Genomic DNA, 21,250 nt, shown 5'->3' with positions numbered 1-21,250 from the left:
AGGTTTATATAAAGGGCGAGACCTCCCCCAGGCTTCAGAGAACTGTCAAGATGCAGGAAGGACAGATTTATTCCTGAACTAAACATTTTACACACTTGGACCTCAAAAATACACTGTAGCAAGTTAAGTTAAATTTTTATAAACCCTCCTTCCCAATAGCCAAAAGCAAACACAGGAGAGCACAGCCCACCTGATCACAGGTAGGCATAGCACAGATTCACCCAGTCCAGAATAACTTTGTCCAACTACAACTTAGAGGTTATAAAAGGGGCCCAGGTCCCTCTGGGCTAGATCCACCAGGGAAGAGAGCTAGGTGATTAATAGGAAATTCTAAAGACAGAATCTTGTCCACAGATACATTCATATGGAAAAACTGTTTTGAGATTCGAGATCCACCGCACTCAAGGCCATGAACAGTTTCTTCCCCACGTGGTGTTTTACCTTGAACATTATACCAGTGAGCCCCATTAGTGATGCCATGGGGGAAATACTCATTGGGGTACATGTCCTTACAAGGGCTGCCCTGGTACATCTGAGTATTTTCCTGAAAAACACAAGCGATCACACATGAACCCTGGACTTTGCATGTACCGTGGTGACACTTGCATATTAAAGGTTTCAGAGTAACAGCCGTGTTAGTCTGTATTCGCAAAAAGAAAAGGAGGACTTGTGGTACCTTAGAGACTAACCAATTTATTTGAGCATAAGCTTTCGTGAGCTACAGCTCACTTCATCGGATGCATACTGTGGAAAGCGTAGAAGATCTTTTTATATACACACAAAGCATGAAAAAATACCTCCTCCCACCCCACTCTCCTGCTGGTAATAGCTTATCTAAAGTGATCACTCTCCTTACAATGTGTATGATAATCAAGGTGGGCCATTTCCAGCACATATCCAGGGTTTAACAAGAACCTCGGGGGGGGGGGGGGGGGGGAACAAGGGGAAATATAGGTTACCTTGCATAATGACTTAGCCACTCCCAGTCTCTATTCAAGCCTAACTTAATTGTATCAAATTTGCAAATGAATTCCAATTCAACAGTTTCTCGCTGGAGTCTGGATTTGAAGTTTTTTTGTTGTAATATCACAACTTTCATGTCTGTAATCGCGTGACCAGAGAGATTGAAGTGTTCTCCGACTGGTTTATGAATGTTATAATTCTTGATATCTGATTTGTGTCCATTTATTCTTTTACGTAAAGACTGTCCGGTTTGACCAATGTACATGGCAGAGGGGCATTGCTGGCACATGATGGCATAGATCACATTGGTGGATGTGCAGGTGAACGAGCCTCTGATAGTGTGGCTGATGTTATTAGGCCATGTGATGGTGTCCCATGAATAGATATGTGGACACACTTGGCAACGGGCTTTGTTGCAAGGATAGGTTCCTGGGTTAGTGGTTCTGTTGTGTGGTATGTGGTTGCTGGTGAGTATTTGCTTCAGGTTGGGGGGCTGTCTGTAGGCAAGGACTGGCCTGTCTCCCAAGATTTGTGAGAGTGTTGGGTCATCCTTCAGGATAGGTTGTAGATCCTTAATAATGCGTTGGAGGGGTTTTAGTTGGGGGCTGAAGGTGACGGCTAGTGGCGTTCTGTTATTTTCTTTGTTAGGCCTGTCCTGTAGTAGGAGACTTCTGGGAACTCTTCTGGCTCTATCAATCTGTTTCTTCATTAAGCCATTATGCAAGGTAACCTATTTCTCCTTGTTTTTTCCTACCTCCCCCCCCCCCCCCCCCCCCCCCCCCCCCCCCCCCCCCCCCCCCCCCCCGAGGTTCTTGTTAAACCCTGGATTTGTGCTGGAAATGGCCCATCTTGATTATCATACACATTGTAAGGAGAGTGATCACTTTAGATAAGCTATTACCAGCAGGAGAGTGGGGTGGGAGGAGGTATTTTTTCATGCTTTGTGTGTATATAAAAAGATCTTCTACACTTTCCACAGTATGCATCCGATGAAGTGAGCTGTAGCTCACGAAAGCTTATGCTCAAATAAATTGGTTAGTCTCTAAGGTGCCACAAGTACTCCTTTTCTTTTTGCATATTAAAATGTAATGGACTTAACGTGGAATCTTGGACTCGGCAGCAGACATTAAATACAGATGGATATTTATGAATACATATAGCCACATACAGCACAGTTCTCTGAGCTACTGTAATCCAGTGCTGATTATCTAGAGCCATGGAAAGCCCATCCATGTCTGGTCATGCCCATGACTCCCGCTGTGGCTCATTTACAGTATGTACTACAGTCCCTCAGCCCAGAGTCTTGCATAATCAATTTTTAATGGCTTCCAAATAAGACGACAGCGTTCTACTCCTACAGCACCTGTCAGGCTGATTATGCTGGAAATTAGCTCCTGCAATGACAGCCGCCCGCAAGACTGGTTCTGCTGTAACCCAGGGAGGGATGGCAACATTACACTTAAAGGGCAAGACTCCATGAACATTACCTACACAAGTTTTTTTTCCAGCAGTTTTTGCAAACCAGTCACTTGGAGTTACTGAAGCATAATGTGCAATTGCTTTGTTTTTAAATATAGCTTTACCTTGGAATAAGAAAGTGCAAGCTGCTGAAACACACCATCGTCTGGTGATTTACTGTAGATGGCTATTCCTTTCTCATCATCATCAAAAGGGTAATTAACCACCAAAGAACCTGCAGGGGAAACAAGATTCTACTTAGTGTGCTTTTATAATGGATCGTTAAATCCTAGCGTAGAGGAAGCTTTCCCAAAAAACACCAGAGAACAAGTCTGTATTTGCCAAGGCATGGAGTGAGCCACAGTACTAAGCCAGGCAGATAAAGGAGACAATTAACGTGTAGTAACCGTTACCAATCCATCCTGGTGGAATGTGCTTACCCCAGGAAAGTCACAGCAATTCTGAAACTGGAGCACTACAACCAAGCATGTTGCCCTTGCACGTAAGAAAGCTGGGCACAGATCATGGGGTCAATTTTTGAATGAGATGGGAAAGCAAGAGTCAAGGAGGTTTACAGAAGGAGTGGAATTTGGGTCAGTGGTATCCTTGACCAGCAGCAGTTCTGAATATTGCATCCCTTCACCCCTTAGGGAGGCTTCTTGTTACGAACATTTGTGCACAAGTCAAGTCTTGAATAAACTAAACAGATTCTTACAAAGTTACATTAACAGCACTTTGAGACACCTGATGTCAGTGCCGGTGGACAAAACCCCCGACACTGTAGGCAGGTCTGGATCAACTTATCAATGCACTGAAGAATTCAGTGCATTAGTACTTGCACAACCACCATTTGCCAGCAGCTACAGCCACAAGAAGTCTGGGGACCAAGCTAGCATGCAGTGACTATTAACTTAGTATCACTCCAAGAGGCAACTGATTAAATTATCGAGAACCTAGCCACTTAGCCATGCAGCAAAGTAATGATGCCCAGTAGTTCCATCTCGGTCCCTTCATTTTATACATAACCAGACATCCAGCTAGGGTGACCAAATGTCCCGCTTTTATAGGGACAGTCCTGTTTTTTGGGACTTTTTCTTATATAGGCACTTATTACCCCCCCACCCCCTGTCCCGTTTTTTCACAGTTGCTATCTGGTCACCCTACATCCAGCCAACTTGAGTGCCTGGCACCGCAGATGTCCTAAAGATGAAGAACACTGAAGCACCCAGAAGTTAATTCCACGGAGACTTTAATATGGCTCATTTATTGGTGCTCTTACCGCCCTCGGCACCAGGAGGTCTGGGTGCCTCATCTTTCAGATTCTGAACAAATGTAACAGTTTCCCCTCAAGATGACCAGATAAACTGTCCCCCCCAGGGGTGAGTGGCTGTTACCTTCTGCCAGTGGCCCCTTCTTAATGCACTACTGCCCTATTTAGGGAAGAGCCTGGCTAATGGCCAAAGGAAGCCAATTCCTTAGGCCAGGCCAGACAGAGAAACTTATGCTGCTGCTCCTAGACACAGAGCAGAAGCATGCCAGTGTTACTCAGCCTCCACAATGGGGCACAGTGACCCCCTTCTCCCACAAGGTAAGTTGTGTCTACATACCTCCATGCAAGTTTGCCGAGAGCACGAACGGAAAGTCCCTGAGCCAGTTCATGACAGCGAGAGTCTCTGGCTGCAGCGGGTCGGTCGTTGGGAGGAACTGGTCTGGGAAGTTTCGGTTCAGGTCATAGTTGTTACTATTGTTTCTGCCAACTGTGCTGCTTCTGTCTCCTGAGCAACAAACGATACATTCAGCCTGCATCCCCCTACATCCCCAGCAGCACAGACCCATCACCAGTGTACCTCAAAGCAAGGGGAAAAGGGGTTGCTTTCGACAGACAGCAATGCATCTCTTCCAGAACACTCCATTCTCCACCAGCCCACTGGAGTTTAGGAGATATACTAATGGGCTGGCTTCCTGCAGCTTCCTGCCCCCCCACAATCTATTCCCCCAAGTAGGGAGCCCACGTCCTGCACACATATCTCTGGGAGGTGGCTGCCGCGTGGAGTGGTCACCATTATGAGCCTTTGTCCTCTGCACTCACCAGGTTTCTGATTTTATTAGTCAGTACACAGAGAGATGACATGTGCAGTTTAAACTGGGGAATAATCTAGATGGACTGATGTCATCAGAGAAAAAACCCAGCGCTTACATCTCAAAACTAGCTTCACTGCAGCCTATCGGAGTTTAACCAAGTAAAGACCAACTACTATTTGAGGAACTGGCTTTGCCCTGCCAATCTGCAAAGTTACGAACTTTAGAGAGCTCGCACACAGAGCTGCTTTACCCATCCTAACCTCATAAGGTTCTGTATTTTATGATCCTTGGAAAAGCACTTTTCAGAGTGCCCGGCTCCTAGCACAGATGTTACAAAACAGGCTGCACATTTGAGTTGTGTCTAGACAATACTGGGTTTCTTTGTTTAAAGATTTGCCTTGGGAAAGCTACAAGAACAGAAGAGGACTAAGGCAGGACAATTTGCAGCTGTGCTGAAGCATAAGGGGCACCTCAGCCACTTAGAACTCAAGCACAGCACCTTGCACATCAAGAACAAGTGGATCCACCCTACCACAAAGATGTAGCAGGCCAGCTCTCTGCCCGTCCGGGACAGGAAAAGTTGTGTGCAACACAAATCAGGCTCCTGGCCCTTTCACCATGACTGAGACAGTCCCCAACGCCCACTACTGAACCTACATGCATGAAGGCTGTTTAGTAAAGGGCAGAGCTACCTTCTTGGGATTTTTCATAGCCATCAGGGTTCATGGAGGGCATGATGTGGATTCGGGTATTAAGGACCAACTCTGTTACTTCAGGATCCGTTCCAAAGTTCTTGCAGAGATAATCAATGAGATTCAGAAGCAGTTCTCGGCCTATTACTTCATTCCCGTGCATATTCCCAATGTACTTGAACTCTGGTTCACCTGGGCAGAACAGACATTTCAGCAACAGAACTAATGCATTCTCCTTATAACCGCAGCAGTGCTTTGACACCCTGCACACTGTAAAGCCAGTGTGAACACTAGCACCTCAAGCCCACTTGTGATGGGCCCCTGAAACCGCTTGCAGTCCTTGTCACCGCTCTCCCAGTTTACCTCCTGCAGTGAGATGGCATCAGCCTGGCTACTGAGACAGGACAACTCCATGGGAAGATACACTGTAGGGGCGAGTTCCTTGCATAGCTCAAAGAGACTGAGATCCCCCTGGAATCCCTTTGAGTGACTCAGATGAGGATGCATCCGATGAAGTGAGCTGTAGCTCACAAAAGCTTATGCGCAAATAAATTTGTTAGTCTCGAAGGTGCCACAAGTCCTCCTTTTCTTTTTGTGGATACAGACTAACACGGCTGCTACTCTGAAACCTGTCAGATGAGGAAGGCAGGAGTTCTGCATCACTAAGAGGGGCTAAAGCAGTGGGCAGTGTCCAAGGAAGCCCCCACAGAGGACCCCTCCCCATTTCCCTGGGAAGCTCAGGAAATCTACCCAACGGGTTTGTTTCATACTTTGGGTTGAGTGTGCAACCCACCCGGCAGCACTGTGCAGAGCATCCGAGTCTGGCTACCTTGTCTGCAATATCTGACTTGTATTATAGCTGCCACGTGTGGAATGTGAGTGGGAGGGCCAGCCACACTATGACTCTAGGGCACCAGTCGGCATCCGTATCCAGGAGCGCAGGCGGAAACAGTTCTGCTCGCAAAGCTTTCTAAATACTAATAAGCCTAGACATGACAGCGCCAAGGCCTCCCCCAGCAGAGCAAGGGGCTGCAAAAGAACCACTGGGAAGGGCATCCTCATTTAATCAAGCGTTCCCTACACATGTCTCTCTCTCTTGAAATTGCACTGCTGCCCACAATGTGCTAGGTTGTTATTTCCAAACAAGGTGACCTTGTCCCTGCCAGGCAGGGCTCACAATCCATCCGTCTGGGTATGACTGAATCACCACCCCCCCAACCCTCCCCAGTTTGTGCATACAGCTCCCACCACTACAGTCCAAGGCATCTAAGGCCTGGTCTACACTGCGGGGGGGTTGGAAATCGATCCAAGTTACGCAACTTCAGCTATGTGAATAATGAAGCTGAAGTTGACCTACTTAGATCGACTCACCGCGGCGAGTTGACTGCTGACACTCCCCCATCGACTCTGCCTGCACCTCTCAGTCCGGTGGAGTACAGGAGCCGACGAGAGAGCGCTCGGGGGTCAATGTATTGCAACCCCCACTGGATCGAGTGCTGCCCGCTGATCTGGCGGGCAGCACAGACATACCCTGAGAGGCCATCGGGCAGAGGCCCTGGCGCACGCTCTGCTCTGGAGGTGTGCAGGCAATAGGTCACGGAAGGATTTCATGGGGCTGGCCGGTTACCTGGTTCGTGGATGCCTGGGTTGTCCGATATCTCCATCACATACAGCTCCCTTTGCTCCACTGACTTGCCCACCGAGTAGAGGCGTGTGATGTTGGTGTACTCGCTGGCGTACCTCCTCAGGAAGATCTCCATGTCCGGGAAGTGGTGGTGGCGAAAGTCCTCAGGCTGGAGCGGCTGGTGGAGAGAAGTCGGGCTCGCTGTCTTCGCTGGGGCAGTGGCACTGGCAGCAAAGCCTGGGGCAGGAGTGGCGGCAGCCAGCGTAGAGGCAGGAACAGGCACCAGGACAGTTGGTTGCAGGGAGAAGTCCACCCCTGTTGCAGCTCCTTCTTCCACCTCAACGTTCTCTACAGTCAGTGGCACATAGCTGAGAAAGACACGAGTCTGCTTTCAACAGGAGATTCAATCAGCGAAACCGGAAGCTACACCAGAGCCGTCTCTTTTCCCAGCACTGCCTCCAACCACCACATAGAACAGGGCTGGTGCTTTAAAAACGACACCAGAGATTCAACAGCCAGCACGCTGTCAGGTCACATCCTACTGCCATCAGTCCAAACCCTGCCTTAACGGAGAGGACGACAGCCCTGCCAGAGAGTCACGAGAGGCCGAGCTCCTGCCTACAGCACTCTTCTCAAGAAGGGCCCCTCTGGGACTGCCTTGGCAGCAAGCTAAGAGAAGGGGCTTTAACCCATCAGGTAATGCTATCTTTATAGGCTTTAATGCTGCCTCCCTCCCACCCACACTGTGCCACCCCAAATGGTGGCTCTCCAGGGGCAAGAGAGTGTTCAGTGTGAAATGCAGAACAAGTCAGCACACGGAGTTGCAGCCTGGCGCCATCACAGGAAAGAATCAACAGTAGCAGCTTCTAGCCAAACCCCGTAAGCATGAACAGACCATGAAAATGAGCATGTGTAGCAGTACAGGACCCTGTCTGCTTCAGAGACGTTACCCTACGACAGCTGCTGTGATGTTATAGGTTCCAGGCACGAGCAGTCTGTGGTAGTCGCCGAATCTGCCTGCCGTGATGTTATGATCGATGCCAGCAACAGCAATGGTCGCATTTGCCAGGCCAGACCCAGTGACCGAGTCCCTGACAAACCCTTTTACTCCCATGTGGACCTGGGGAAACAAATCAAACAGGAACTCAGTAAGGCAAATCACTCCAGGTACAGATGGATCCTTCCCCCATCACCACCAATGCTGAAAGTTTAGAACAGAGTTAGCTGGGCAGAAGTGCCCAACCAGCCTGTAATTCAGAGGGAAGTTTGGCTGGACCACTGCACTAGAAAAATCCCAGGATGAAACGAAACATACACTACCACTCAGAAACCCCTTGGGCTCCCCATGGCAGGCCTGCTTTCCCCATGGAGAGGGACCAAAAACGGTCAGCATTTGCAACCCTGCCTACAAAGGCCCTGCCGTGTACAGCAGCGATACGGCACTGCAGCAGGACCACGGAGAAGCAAAGCTGCCTTATAGCTGGTGACTTCTGTTAATTCATAGCTGCCACATGGCAACCTAGGCTATTAGCCATAGGGCCACAGAAACACTCCATACCCGTACTCTGGGGTTTGATCTGCCAGTCAGGTGCACCTAGGCCTTGTACCTCTAGTGCACAAGCCCCTGTTTGACCTCCTGAGAAGACAGAGCACGTTTTACCTTCTCAATGAAGGTGAGGAGAGATTCCCGGTTATACTCCCATTCCTGTTGAAGCTGGGACGCCATTGGGTACTTGCAGCAGGACAGCTCCAAAGTGATCTCAAAGCAGTCAGCCCAAACATAGTTGTAATCCTGCATCCCCCCTGGGGAAGGAGAGGAGATTGGTCACAAAGAAGAATGCTGGTGAAATGCCAGACTCAGGAGGTACCTCCCACCTTGAAGCCCTCTTGCAAACCAATAGCATCTCATGGAGCTATGAAGTACCTGCGGAGGAGGCTCGCAGGGCTGAATGCAGGTCTGCCTTGCTCCCTATTTCTGTATCAGGTCAGGAGAACAGCTTTCAAAATGGTTTTGGGTATAACAAATGCTGATGCAGCTTTCAGAACTGCCACCCCCACCATGTTCTGCTGCTGGGTGCAGAATCATCCCCCAGCGCTACCAAAGCCAGGAGCTGCCCGAAGTGCCATGTGGTTCTCACCCGTACCCTTGATCTGAGGTTGCCATTTAATCCATTCCCACTCCTCCCACCCTTCTCAAAGCCAGTCACCCCTCACTTCAGTCACTGGTGAGCAGTTACAGCAACAGGCAGACTAACTTTCATTCTGACTGGGGGGGGGGGGGGGGGGGTCAGCTGTGACAGTATTAACCCCACTGCAGCACAATACCCAAGTCATCGCTAGATGCTAGTAGCCTCCCAGCCCAAAGAATTGCACTACCCCACTAAATGTAATGGAATTGAGGCTGCTTTCTTTAATACCCAGCAGGATTTGGGGACAGCTTACTAGCTAAGAGCTAAGTCACTCAAACCTCCCTGAGGATTTGGAAAAGCAAAGAAGGGCATGGGCTTGAGTTTGTTTTAAGATCTTAAGATGATTTAGAGGCAGCTCAACTTTCCTTTGCTCTGTAACCTTTTGCCTTGCAATGGCAGCCGCAGGCACTCAGATAAGAGTCCGAAAGGCTGCCTAGTTCCAATAAGCACCTCTGTCCCTTCTGTTGGGGGGATATTTGGAAGTTCCTATGGCCACACTTCAGTGAGAGTCAACTCATCTCTCCATCCTGAACAATATGGATGGAACGAAGCACTGTAGCAGTTCCACACAGATCCTAGCCCTTCCGCATTTCAGGGTCACGCCTCACTGGTACAGCTCTGAGCACTCGAGCGGTTTCAGCAGTAACCGGCATGTTACCAAACAGCCAGACAAGTCCATGAAACAGGTTTCAAAGCCACCCTGACAGACCAAAAAACTGAGTGCAGCACACTTAACTCTACTTAGTGTATAACAAAACATTAGCTAGTCTAGCTGCTATAGAGCCAAGAGCATAGACACCATGCTAATGAATCCTCACAACACCGAGATGAGCTCTTACAGCAGGATAAGATGAGCGGAAAGAAGTTACATGCCTTGAAGGCATTTGTTTAAAAGGACCATTGTCAGATCAAAGATGACCCAAAGTTGAGATGGTTAATAAAAGCTTTCACAAGAGGAGACCAATACGGAAACATTTCCAGGAGTCTCTTATTTAAGCAAATGGAAAGGTAACGAGTTAACATTCTGCCGCAGCGTTAACAGACCTACAGCAGCCCTGTGCTAGTGCATGAGAACCCACGCCTGGAACTAAACAGAAACAAGTGAACCGCGCGGCGCTTCTCCAGCTGGGCAGACAGACCCTGAAGAATTATACAGATCTTCGTCGAAGGGCTCGGCTGTTTGTTTTTGAAGAGCGACTCAGACATCAGCTCTTAGAAGAAGGAAAAAAAAAGTAAAGAAGGTCAGCGTTGATCATCTACCTTCAGTCTCAGAAGCAACCCACAGCAGTCTGCTTCCTTGAGCAAATGCCATGTGGAGTAAAACAATGCTTGGCCAGTTGTTAACCATCTGTTCATAGCAGGAAGTTATGAATTTGAGACATCAAGACATAAAAAGCGTACCCAGTGCTTCACCTGCCATTCATGGGAGTTTGAGATAAATGCTCAACCAAAATAGAGCGGCAGACTAAAGTAGGTCTCAAACACCTCACTTCTTGCAAAACTGACTCACAAAGCGGTCCACTGCATGCTATGGAATTTTAATTGTGTTAGCTACACATTCACACAGCCCTTTACCAAAGCAGACAGGTTACATCTGCAGTGTAGGGAACTGAGAATCACATGCAGAAAAACACACAGCTCCACAAAGGATTCAGAGGTTTGCAGAGAGCCCGAGCACTGCTTCGCCCAGCATTTAAAAGACATCTGTGACTAGGGGTGTCAGACGACACCACACAGCAGAGCACAAAGAACAAAGCAACAAGTGTCAGAAATTAAGACAGAACGTACTTTCATTCTGTGGAGCTGGTTTAATCTGTTTTGGGATAATTAGGGCTCTATGAAATCCGTGTTAACGAAAACACGGGCAGAACCCAAACACCACCACGAAATCCATGCTCTCTCCAGCACTAGGACTGTAGCAGCAGGTGGGCAGGGCTGGCTGTGGATGCAGCTGTGGAAGTAAGAGCCCAGAGGGTATGGGTGGTGGAGGGGGCTAGGGACACAGGGAGGGAGTGCAGGGGCTAGGGAAGAAGGGCCAACGTCTGGGATTTAAGGGTAGTTTCTGAGAACTCCATTCCTTACTGTGTCAATTGCATGTCAGGAGTCGCAGCTGAGCAGGGGCACCTCCCCTTTGCACCACAGTGGGGTGCAAACAGGAAAATGAACCAGTGCTCCTTGCTCTTGCTAGAGGAACTGGAAGCACTTAGTTGTGGTCTGAGAAGTTGCTGCAGGGCTGTCTCTGAGGAGCTGGACCAGCGGTCCGCGCCCCCCCCACACACACACTCACGTTTCCCTGGTTGTGTCAGCAGCAGGAGAGCTGACCCCCTGCCAGGCCTGGCACCCAGCAGCCAGCAGCACCGCCCCAGGATGAGAGTGGCACTCAAAGCACTTCATGTGGGTTAATAGCTCCTCAGTACCCAAATGATAGGACGAGACCCAGGAGAGAGCAGGTTCTGGCTAGCCTTGGCCCAGAGAAGAGACCTGTGGAGTGCTCATCTCCTTAAGTGTCCTGGCCTCCAGCTCAGGCAAGAATCCCACCAGCGGACCTGCTGTGATAAGGGGATAAGCACAAGCAATGCAGAACTCAACCCCCCTCCTTCCAAAATCTGTGCACACATGCCACTGTGCTCTTATTCCCATCCCCTGCCAAACTACACAACAGGTGGGTGGCTGTGGGAATTGAGCCATGGACTAGCCTACTAGTATTATGAATACCATCAATGTATTCTGTCTGCAAGGAGGAAAACCCTTCAGTCCAGCCTCTTTAGCAAAATCTAAAGTAACTGGAAAGCTTGCTGGGCCAATATATTTAGCCTAAGAAGCTGTACCATATGCCCCTAAGGATGCCATAATGAGTATGTCCTCTTCCCATGAAGAACCAACTGTCCCTTTTGCTTTGCAGGGCACACATGGCACAGAATAAGATAAAGAGGTGAACAAACAGAGATGCAAGTCACTTCCTTCTGATCAGAGAACCAATTGCTCACTCCCACCTCAGGCTGAGCGCTGTTGGCAGCAACACCAAGCAGGCAGAGGAATGTTTTGGTCGATTAGTCAGCAATCAAAAAGGGCGGGCGGGGGGGGGGGGGGAAGGAGAAGAGAGAATTCCAGCTGCTAGGCATTAGCTACAGAACCTCACACTGCGCAAGAGCATATTCCCTTAGACGAAGGGACTTCAGGAGGTGAAAGAGGCTTTGAAGGCTGAACTTGCCTCTCGATCTTGGGTAAAGGGATGGGGACCACATCACATCCTCAGCTTAACTTCAGTAACCAGAGAGATAAAGAAGCAAATAATCAAGCAATCAATTTGCAAAACACCTAGAAGATACAGAGGTGATAAGTAACAGTCAACACAGATTTGTCAAGAACAAATCCTGCCAAACCAAGGGGGGGGGGGAGTGGTAGACAAGGTATATCTTGACTTTAGTAAGGCTTTTGATACAGCTTCACATGACCTTCTCATGAACAAACAAAGGAAATGCAACCTAGATGGAGCTCCTATTAGGTGGCTGCATAACTGGCTGGAAAACTGTTTCCCAGAGAGTAGTTATCAGTCATGCTGGAAGGGCATAATGAGTGGGGTCCCGCAGGGATCAGTTCTGGGTCCAGTTCTGGCCAATATCTTCATCAATTATTTAGATAATGGCATAGAGAGTACACTTATAAAGTTTGCAGACGATACCAAGATGGGAGGGGTTGCAAGTGCTTTGGAGGATAGGATTATAATTCAAAACGATCTGGACAAACGAGAGAAGGGGTCTGAAGTAAACAGAATGAAATTCAATAAGTAATGAAATTCAAATGCAAAGTATTCCACTTAGGAAGGAACAATCAGTGGCACACATACACAATGGGAAATGACTGCCTAGGAAGGAGTGCTGCGGAAAGGGATCTGGGGGTCATAGTGGACCACAAGCTAAATGAGTCAGAGCAACACTGTTGCCCCCCAAAAAAGGGGTAGGGGGGGAAGAGGAGAAGAGAGAAGCGAACGTCATTCTGGGATATACTAGCAGGAGCATTGTAAGCCAGACATGAGAAATAATTCTTCGACTCTACTCCATGCTGTAGATGGAAAGATAAGTGTCACCAAAAACATCTACAGAGTGAAACACATGCATGTGAATCCACTCACATGGCTCCTCATGAGTCAGACTCTATATTATTACTTTAACACAGCAAGCATGCACATCTCAAATATAAGAATTTCCAAAAGGACTATTACGTCATTTCCCTTTTTAAACCCGAGAGACGCCAAGGGATCCCATCTCCAGTAACAGTACACCAACTCCGCAGTGCTCCCAGCCCAACACTGAGCTACAGAATGCTCCATGTGACAATTCCACTGCCCCACCAGCCACCCAGCTGAGATTAAGAAGAACTATGCTGTGTGCAGGGGAGTTAAAAAACAGAAGAGTACCTGAGCATGGAACAGAGATAGTCTCAACAGGTCTCCAAGTCTGAGCTGTGCTAATCTAAAGAGTTGGAGAGCAGAAGCAAAGTTCAGCAGTGGCTCGGAGGACTACATTTGCTATGGATACTTGACCTTCAGGATTACTCCTATGGCCCTGCACATGCCACCTTAGTTCAACACCACATACACACACACACACACACACACACACACTTGTTTGCAAACTCAGAAATGAGGGCCAAGGGGATCTGGCCACAGCCCAAGCTTTGACCAGTGACTCCAAGTCCAGGGCAATGAATCCCACAGCAGTCTACCTTCCAGCATGTTTGATTACACAAGGTAAGATACAGCAGGAAAAAATGTGCCTGTTGAAAAATTATGTCCCTTCCTCCCCTTGCCTCCCACATGGCTTTGAGTCATTTAAAACCTGGCCTCTTCCCTGGCACATTTTAATCTGCAGGCTGTAGCATACACATGGCCCCAAACCTTTAGCAGTCCTGCTGCAGGTACTGCACATTAGCGGAGATTAGAATAAGGCCCACTTTGGAAAATTTACCCATAATCCTCCCCAAGGGGTACCAGAATCCAAGTGTCTTCATTTCATAGCACTTCTAAACTCTGAACACATTAACAAGTAGCTCCAGAGCCCAGTATAAGCCTCGGAGATCCCTGGCACAGAGCTGAAGAGTCAGATGACCTTTAATATTTGTATTCTGGGCAATTTCAGTAAATGCTGCACACAGCTGGCTTCCCTCCCCTCTGCCTGCCCTTCATCCGACACCATCCATAAAGGTTAATGCATTAAAAACCAGAAGGAACCCACCAACTGTACACATCATCACAATCAGTCCTTGCTGGAAGCCTCAAGCTCCCATATTCCCTTCCCATCTCTCAGCCTCTTTGGGTCACGTCTCAGTTATAATATCAGGGCAGGGACTGACTTTATTGGTTGCAAAAACACCACGTGTGCATGGCGCCTTTAAATAGCAATTACTAGGACTCAAACAATGAGACAAACAGCACATGTGCATTTAAAGGCTCCTGGATTGCCAAGTCTCACCTGCCCTTCACTCTAGGGGTTGGTGCGAACACAATGTTTATAAGTCACTAACCAAGCCTTCTTGTGTGTGCTGTGAATTCTATTTTGCTTAACTTCCCCCACAGTCACTGCCTCTAAGTCATGTAAAAGCAAGTCTGCAGGGCTGGAGAATACCTGAACTGGAGTTTACGGTTCCCCATTGCTGAGGGGCTTGTTTTCACAGTGAAGCTGGAAGCCTCTAGAATTCTCTGTACTGGACAGGTTTCAAACCCCACTGACGCTCACGCCTTCCTTCTGTCACTGCCTCAGTGAGGCCACATGTATACAAACCTCTTCAGCCAGGGTCTGAGGCAGCAGTTACTTAAAAGGCCCAGGATGCTGATGCAGAAGCCATCAAGAACATGCAAACGCCAGGATTTATAAGCGCTTGGCTAGGTGTACACCAGAGAGCCAGGGTCAGACTTCGAAGTTACAAGGCTGTCTGCAAGTGCTTACCCACTACTGCCACCAAACCTCAGGATTAGGAGGACACGGAGGTAGAGAACACCAACAGCAGATGTTCCTCCACAGCAAACTTATTTCAGATACACCAAATGTTTAGCTATGGATCAATTTGTTCATGGCAAGGTCTGAAAACATTCCTGCTGCAACATACAAGCTGACTGGCTTAGATGGTTTATACAACTGCCACCAGAGTAAGACAGCGCCAGGATATCCTGGTTCTATCTAAAGCAGAGTCATGAGGTTCCTTCCGCGATCCTTCTCTTGTTCTGATTCCCTGTACAAACACAATGAACCTTGTTGAGCCAGGAAACATACAGCCTGTCCCACTTAGGTGTGCTCAGCGGACAGGAGCAGGAAGCAGCTATTAAGGAAACACCATAAAACTATTTGGACAGTGAAATCCCCAGCAATGAATCAGCTATAATGGGGAAACAGATCTAGACCTTTTTTCCCTCTACAAGCATATGGGTGCTACAGGCCAGTATTTGAATTCTGTCCCAAGAAGTGTGAACATGAGGTTTACACACGAGTCATTCAGCTCCTAAACCCAGACTTCAGATAAACATCTTTTAGGAATTACTGCTCAATAAAATGTCAAGCCTTCACTAGGGCTTTCTAATTCTGCCACTTACTTACAGCTCACTCCATAGCCCCCTCAGCTTCAGAGTGGGGAAAGACTGGAGTGTAGCTGGTTACAGAACTGTGCTACACTCGTGCCACATTTCTATTTTGTCCTCTATGATAAGAAACCCCACCCTATCTGGCAAGTCTATGTTTACATAATAGCCTCCGCTGGCAGCTAAGACGAGAGCAAACTCAGGATGTAGTAGTAATGATTAATATTTCTGCTGGCCCATGGGACTTTTCAGGAATAACATGCCATCACATGTCGGTAGGACTGGTATGATAATTTGTGGGAGACAAGTACCCATCAATAAGAGCAGTTACTCTTCAATATGGCTGAGTCATGCCATTTCCCCTCCAAAGAAGAGGGCCTGGGGAAGTTAAGCTAAGCTGAGGTTAAGAAATGGGCTGTTTAAAACATCAGAACCAAAGTGTCTCTAAGTTACCAGTGCAGAAGACCACCCATTATCAGACATCCCAGACTTCACTGAAGAGAACGTTCAATGGAACATAAGAGACTAAAGAGAATCAGACCGTGAATTGCACTGACCATACAAATAACTTTGTTCAGACCAATGACTAGTGATCTACTAATTAATGGTTTCCACCCCTAGACAGTTTAGGTGGGGATTTTCAAATAAACTCAAGGAGTTTGTATGCCCAGTTCCCCACTATAAATTATGGGAGCTGGCTGTACAGTTACCCTAAGCATATTTGAAAACACATAATAGACTTTAACCGTCTATACCAGGTTCCCAAACTGTGATCCACCGAGCACTTGCGCGTGGCCCATGGCACCATTTTGCTTTGTTTACAGCTGCATTAAAAGCTAAAAATATATTCCTTTCTTACCATTACTTTTCAACTGCAGCAGTTGCCACAGATGTTTTGACAGCTAATGGGAGCTAAGATGGCCCATGAAAATAGAAGGAGAGGGGAGGTGACACATGCCATCAAGATGGGACCCAGACTAAGAGCTGTAGAACCCTGCTACGCAATATACTGAAATAACTCACCTTCTACATCATACCAATGAGCTCCATTAGTGATGCCATCCTTGAATGTCTCAAATTGCTCCCCCGGGCAGTTTGGGGTGCCAGTTTTCATTATCGGGTGGTTAGAAGCGTAGGCTTTTGCCAGGTATTTAAACACTTCATCATCAGCTGATTTGCTATAGACTCCTCTGGACTTGTGCATGGGAGAGTCATCATAGGGATAGCTCGCAACCACAGAGCCCCCGTGCAGGTTCCCAGAGAGCACAAACCTGGTTTTCAAAAATAAAAAACAACAAAAAACATGCTTATTAGACAGAGCACACTAGGGCAGAGGTAACTGCCAGCACCCGCCATCCGGATCAATATAGCTCCTTCTGGCCCATAGAACTTCAATGAGGACATTCTGAAATCCACAGTTCTGGGAAGGAAAGTCACAGCTCTTTCAAACTGCATGGCTTTTTGGGACAGTAAGTGAACAGCTCTGTATCCAATTAACGCTGCATGACGAGAAGACTTATTAGAGCTTTGCTAATTGTATCAAGGCTATGCTATATCTGAGACACACACTCAGCCTATACTACATAGGCTCCAACAGTATCTGGTGGTGGCCTTTGTCAGAGACAGGATAGGGAACTAAATGGATCTCAGGTCCAATCTAGCTTGGCAATTCACATGTTCTTAAGGCTTTGGTTAGCAAGTGGTCTTGCTGGGCTAAGGTGTCCCAGCTTCTCTAAGTCATGTTCACACAGGCACACTTTGCTTTGAAATATTCTATTTTGTTTTACAGAAACCAATGGGGTGGGGGAAAGAGAATGTTGTTAATCTGAAAAGGAGTTTATTTACTCCTAGCTTGTGGTTTGTCATACCAGCAGCTTCCTTTGAGGTTCAGCTCAGACTCTCAGGATTGCAGTCTGCTGCTAGAATGGCAAATGAGGCAACATTCAAAGCAGGATTACTTCAAAGCAACATGCACATTGATATTCTCAAGATGCTGAAAGAAAAGGCTTCCCTCTCTTCAGCTGCCTAGGCACTGATGCATCACCATGGCAGCTACTGTCTTTACAGCTTACAAAAAGCAGCCATTAGACCATTGTGTATCTTGCTCTGATAGGAACTTTGAGCACGTCCACTTATACTGAAAAAAATTCAGCTCCTCATGCAAAGTTCAGCAACAGACAGCCCTGTAAAAAGGTTCTGAACAGAACCTGAATGGGATGGCATCTGAGAAGCCAAAAGAATTTTGCAATATAACCTCAGGGCTCCATTCACTTTAAACTGAGACACTCAACTGAGTAACATCTAGTGTTACAGGAGATGCAACACATTTCTTGTCGTTCCCCCCCCCCCCCCCAGACACAAAAATGCAGAGTCAAGCAAATCACCACAGGCAACTGCGATTTAGCTGTCCACATGGACAGCAGATACAGACAGCTTTTTTTAAAGCTTTGAAGAAGGTTTGAGTTGAGATGTATTCCAGGGTTTACTTGCACGATTAAGAGGCTTGTGTTGCAGTAAGGAATGGTCAGGTAAATACCAGTGTCAAATTCTAAGGCAAGTCTGAAAGCTTAAAAGCACAGCAGGCCCCATGTCTCATTGTCCCTTAGCCTAGTCCAGGGGTCTCAAACACGCAGCCCGCGGGGTTATTTTCTGCAGCCTGCCAGCTCCCCGCGCCCCCAGCGTCTGTGTGTTGCCCTGGCCGCTCCTCTAGGTATCTCCCCTGAAGCTCCCATTGGCCGCAGTTCCCCGTTCCCGGCCAACGGGAGCTGCGGGGGAGATACCTGGAGGCACAGCCAGGACAACACACAGACCCTTTAGATAAGCTATTACCAGCAGGAGAGTGGGGTGGGAGGAGGTATTGTTTCATGGCCTCTGTGTATATAATGTCCTCTGCAGTTTCCACAGTATGCATCCGATGAAGTGAGCTGTAGCTCACGAAAGCTCATGCTCAAATAAATTGGTTAGTCTCTAAGGTGCCACAAGTACTCTTTTTCGTTTTGCGAATACAGACTAACACGGCTGTTACTCTGAAACACAGACCCTTGTGCCCCTCCCCCTCCCCCAGGTCCTGGCCACTTCCCAGAGCAGCATAGGGCTAGAGCAGGCAGGCAGGGAGCCTGCCCTGCCCCCCGGTGCGTGCCAGGCTGGGCCCACCCTCCGCCCCCGAACCCCTCCTGCACCCTGACCCCCTGCCCTCAGCTGCACCTGGCACCCTGACCCCCTGCCGCACCCCGGACCTCTCCCGCACCCCAACCCCCTGCCCTGAGCTCCCTGCCGCACCCCGGACCCCTCCCGCACCCCGGACCCCTGCCCTGAGCCCCCTGCCGCACCCCAACCCCCTGCCCTGAGCCCCCTGCCGCACCCTGCACCCCTCCCGCACCCCGCACCCCTGACCTGAGCCCCCTGACACACCCCGCACCCCTGACCTGAGCCCCCTGACACACCCCGCACCTGAGCCCCCTGACACACCCCGCACCCCTCCTGCACCCCAACCCCCTGCCCTGAGCCCCCTGCACCCCCGGGGGGCTGGGAGGGGGCGGAGTTGGGGTGGGGATTTCGGTAGAAGGGGTTGGAATGGGGTCAGGGAAGGGGTGGAAAGAGGTGGGATGGGGCGGGGCCTCGTGGAAGGGGTGGAGTGGGGGCGGACCAGGGCAGCAGGTGGAGGGGGTGGTCAGTGGTGCAGCCCTCAGGCCAATGTACTAGTCCTCATGTGGCCCTCATGGTCATTTGAGTTTGAGACCCCTGGCCTCGTAACAGGCAGCTGCAAAGGTCTCAATACATCTGATACTCTAAGTGCCCCTGCATTTTTAAGAAGCTTTTTGTTCTCATTTGATATAATATTGTAGAAAAGCTTCGGTTTGTTCCCTTGCCATTCAGCCTACGTGTATTTGGGTTATTAAGCAGAGTTGACATGACCAAAGCCTTGGCTTTTTTTAAAAAAAACAAGCTAAAGGATGCAAATCAGATCATGTGACTCATCTAATAAGACAGGGAACATTACATCCATTAGGGATTTTTAAACAAATGGTTTTGTTTACTGACTAATTTTTGTATGAGTGATGAAGTTAGCACGGTATCATTACTGCCGTGAGCCAGAGGAGAGCATCATGTGTTGTATTTTTCCTGCACAGATCTGACAAAGTAGCTTTTTTGTCAGCAGTGGTTTGCCAAAATACACTTTAAAATTTATTTTTAAATGACTACTGTTTGAAACCCAGAGGATTTTCCCCACTAGATAATTTTGAGCAAGAGCAAATTTGGGGCTTAGTTTCATTTTGTGCTGCAGCACATCAATACACCAGAGCTGACAGTAAAGTTCAACCAGTAAGCAAGTGTGGACAATGCAATCAAGAATCCTGAGGAACAGGGTTGAATCAACAACTCGGACCACTAACTCCTCTTACAGCTATAATACTGGATCTTTACTGGCACCTCCTGATCCCAACACATGAAGCCTGTTAAAATTTAACAAAAACTAGGGAAAAAAAACTTGAGTTTCCGGGCTCCCTTATGTAAATGTTACATGCTGATGCTTATCACAGTTGCTATTGTGTTTCTGCTGACCAGCTTAGCCAAAATAACCAAGGAGTACTAACACAGGTTTTTTCAAGAGTCCTTTATTATGGTGAAGTGGTCAATCAGACCTTAATTTCTCTCTCTCTCAGACTTTGGAAAATCTATATAATTTGTTTCGGTCTATCAAATCATGCCTGATCAGAATGTATTTCTCATTAGCAAATACATAGCTGTCATACTCATTTTCCAGAGACTCACAACAAAAATCTGTGCACTCCTGTTCCACACACCTTATGCAATGGCATTACATGTTCCACAGTACCGATTCTGTAATTCTCTTCAGATTTATCTTCAAAAAGGTAACAGAATCCTACACAATCTAATCATTATTTTCTTTTACAAATTCATTCAGGAAACTCATAGCAAATGAGACAGTCCCAGAAAAGACAGAACTAGACTTTCATAACCCAATTTAGCTAGCTATCCCCCCTCACAGGCAGCACTACTCCAGACAAATAAGCTTATTGGTGCATTTCCCTTCCTTTGCTCCAATCAGGAGCCGAAAGGCTAATGCACTATTCTAGGCCCACAAACACTCAACACAACTACTGACATGCATAAACATTTGCAGGATCAAGACCTACATCTAGAAACATTTAGCAAGAATTCTCTATCCAACAACAGCAAGAAGTAATACAGGGAAAATTTATTATGGTGGAGGAAAGGTGGACACTCTGCCTGCCACAGTTCATACCAGACCTCAGTATTTGAGCACCTGCAGGTATTAAGCAACACGTTTGGTTCATACTGCTAAAGAGCAGACAGTTAATCACGAGGAGAGTTAACAACACATGACCAAAAGCAAAGGTCACCAATGGTCTTAAGGTGAATGAGTAACAGCCGTGTTAGTCTGTATTCGCAAAAAGAAAAGGAGGACTTGTGGCACCTTAGAGACTAACCAATTTATTTGAGCATGAGCTTTCGTGAGCTACAGCTCACTTCATCAGATGCATACATCCGATGAAGTGAGCTGTAGCTCACGAAAGCTCATGCTCAAATAAATTGGTTAGTCTCTAAGGTGCCACAAGTCCTCCTTTTCTTTTTAAGGTGAATGAAGCACATCCTGAAAATAAGTTTATCTGTTAACTGAGCACTC

The 21,250-nt window shown here is 47.8% G+C and overlaps 1 protein-coding gene across 1 annotated transcript in view; it reads right to left on the bottom strand.

Moving 5' to 3' along the window:
• The window catches only part of CPD (carboxypeptidase D), a 36,500-nt gene that overhangs the window by 13,974 nt on the left and 1,276 nt on the right, over positions 1 to 21,250 (bottom strand). Inside the window, exons 2-9 of the mRNA XM_007057759.4 lie at positions 16,603 to 16,850; positions 8,480 to 8,622; positions 7,770 to 7,939; positions 6,823 to 7,187; positions 5,196 to 5,387; positions 4,029 to 4,196; positions 2,547 to 2,656; positions 442 to 544 (exon numbers count right to left, since the gene is read on the bottom strand). Coding sequence (XP_007057821.3) covers positions 442 to 544; positions 2,547 to 2,656; positions 4,029 to 4,196; positions 5,196 to 5,387; positions 6,823 to 7,187; positions 7,770 to 7,939; positions 8,480 to 8,622; positions 16,603 to 16,850 — 1,499 coding nt within the window. The remainder of the gene's footprint in view (positions 1 to 441; positions 545 to 2,546; positions 2,657 to 4,028; positions 4,197 to 5,195; positions 5,388 to 6,822; positions 7,188 to 7,769; positions 7,940 to 8,479; positions 8,623 to 16,602; positions 16,851 to 21,250) is intronic.

The sequence above is a fragment of the Chelonia mydas genome, chromosome 17 (genome assembly GCF_015237465.2).
Source record: "Chelonia mydas isolate rCheMyd1 chromosome 17, rCheMyd1.pri.v2, whole genome shotgun sequence".
NCBI classification, from domain to species: domain Eukaryota; kingdom Metazoa; phylum Chordata; order Testudines; family Cheloniidae; genus Chelonia; species Chelonia mydas.
This window is presented reverse-complemented; position numbering and strand designations above follow the sequence as displayed.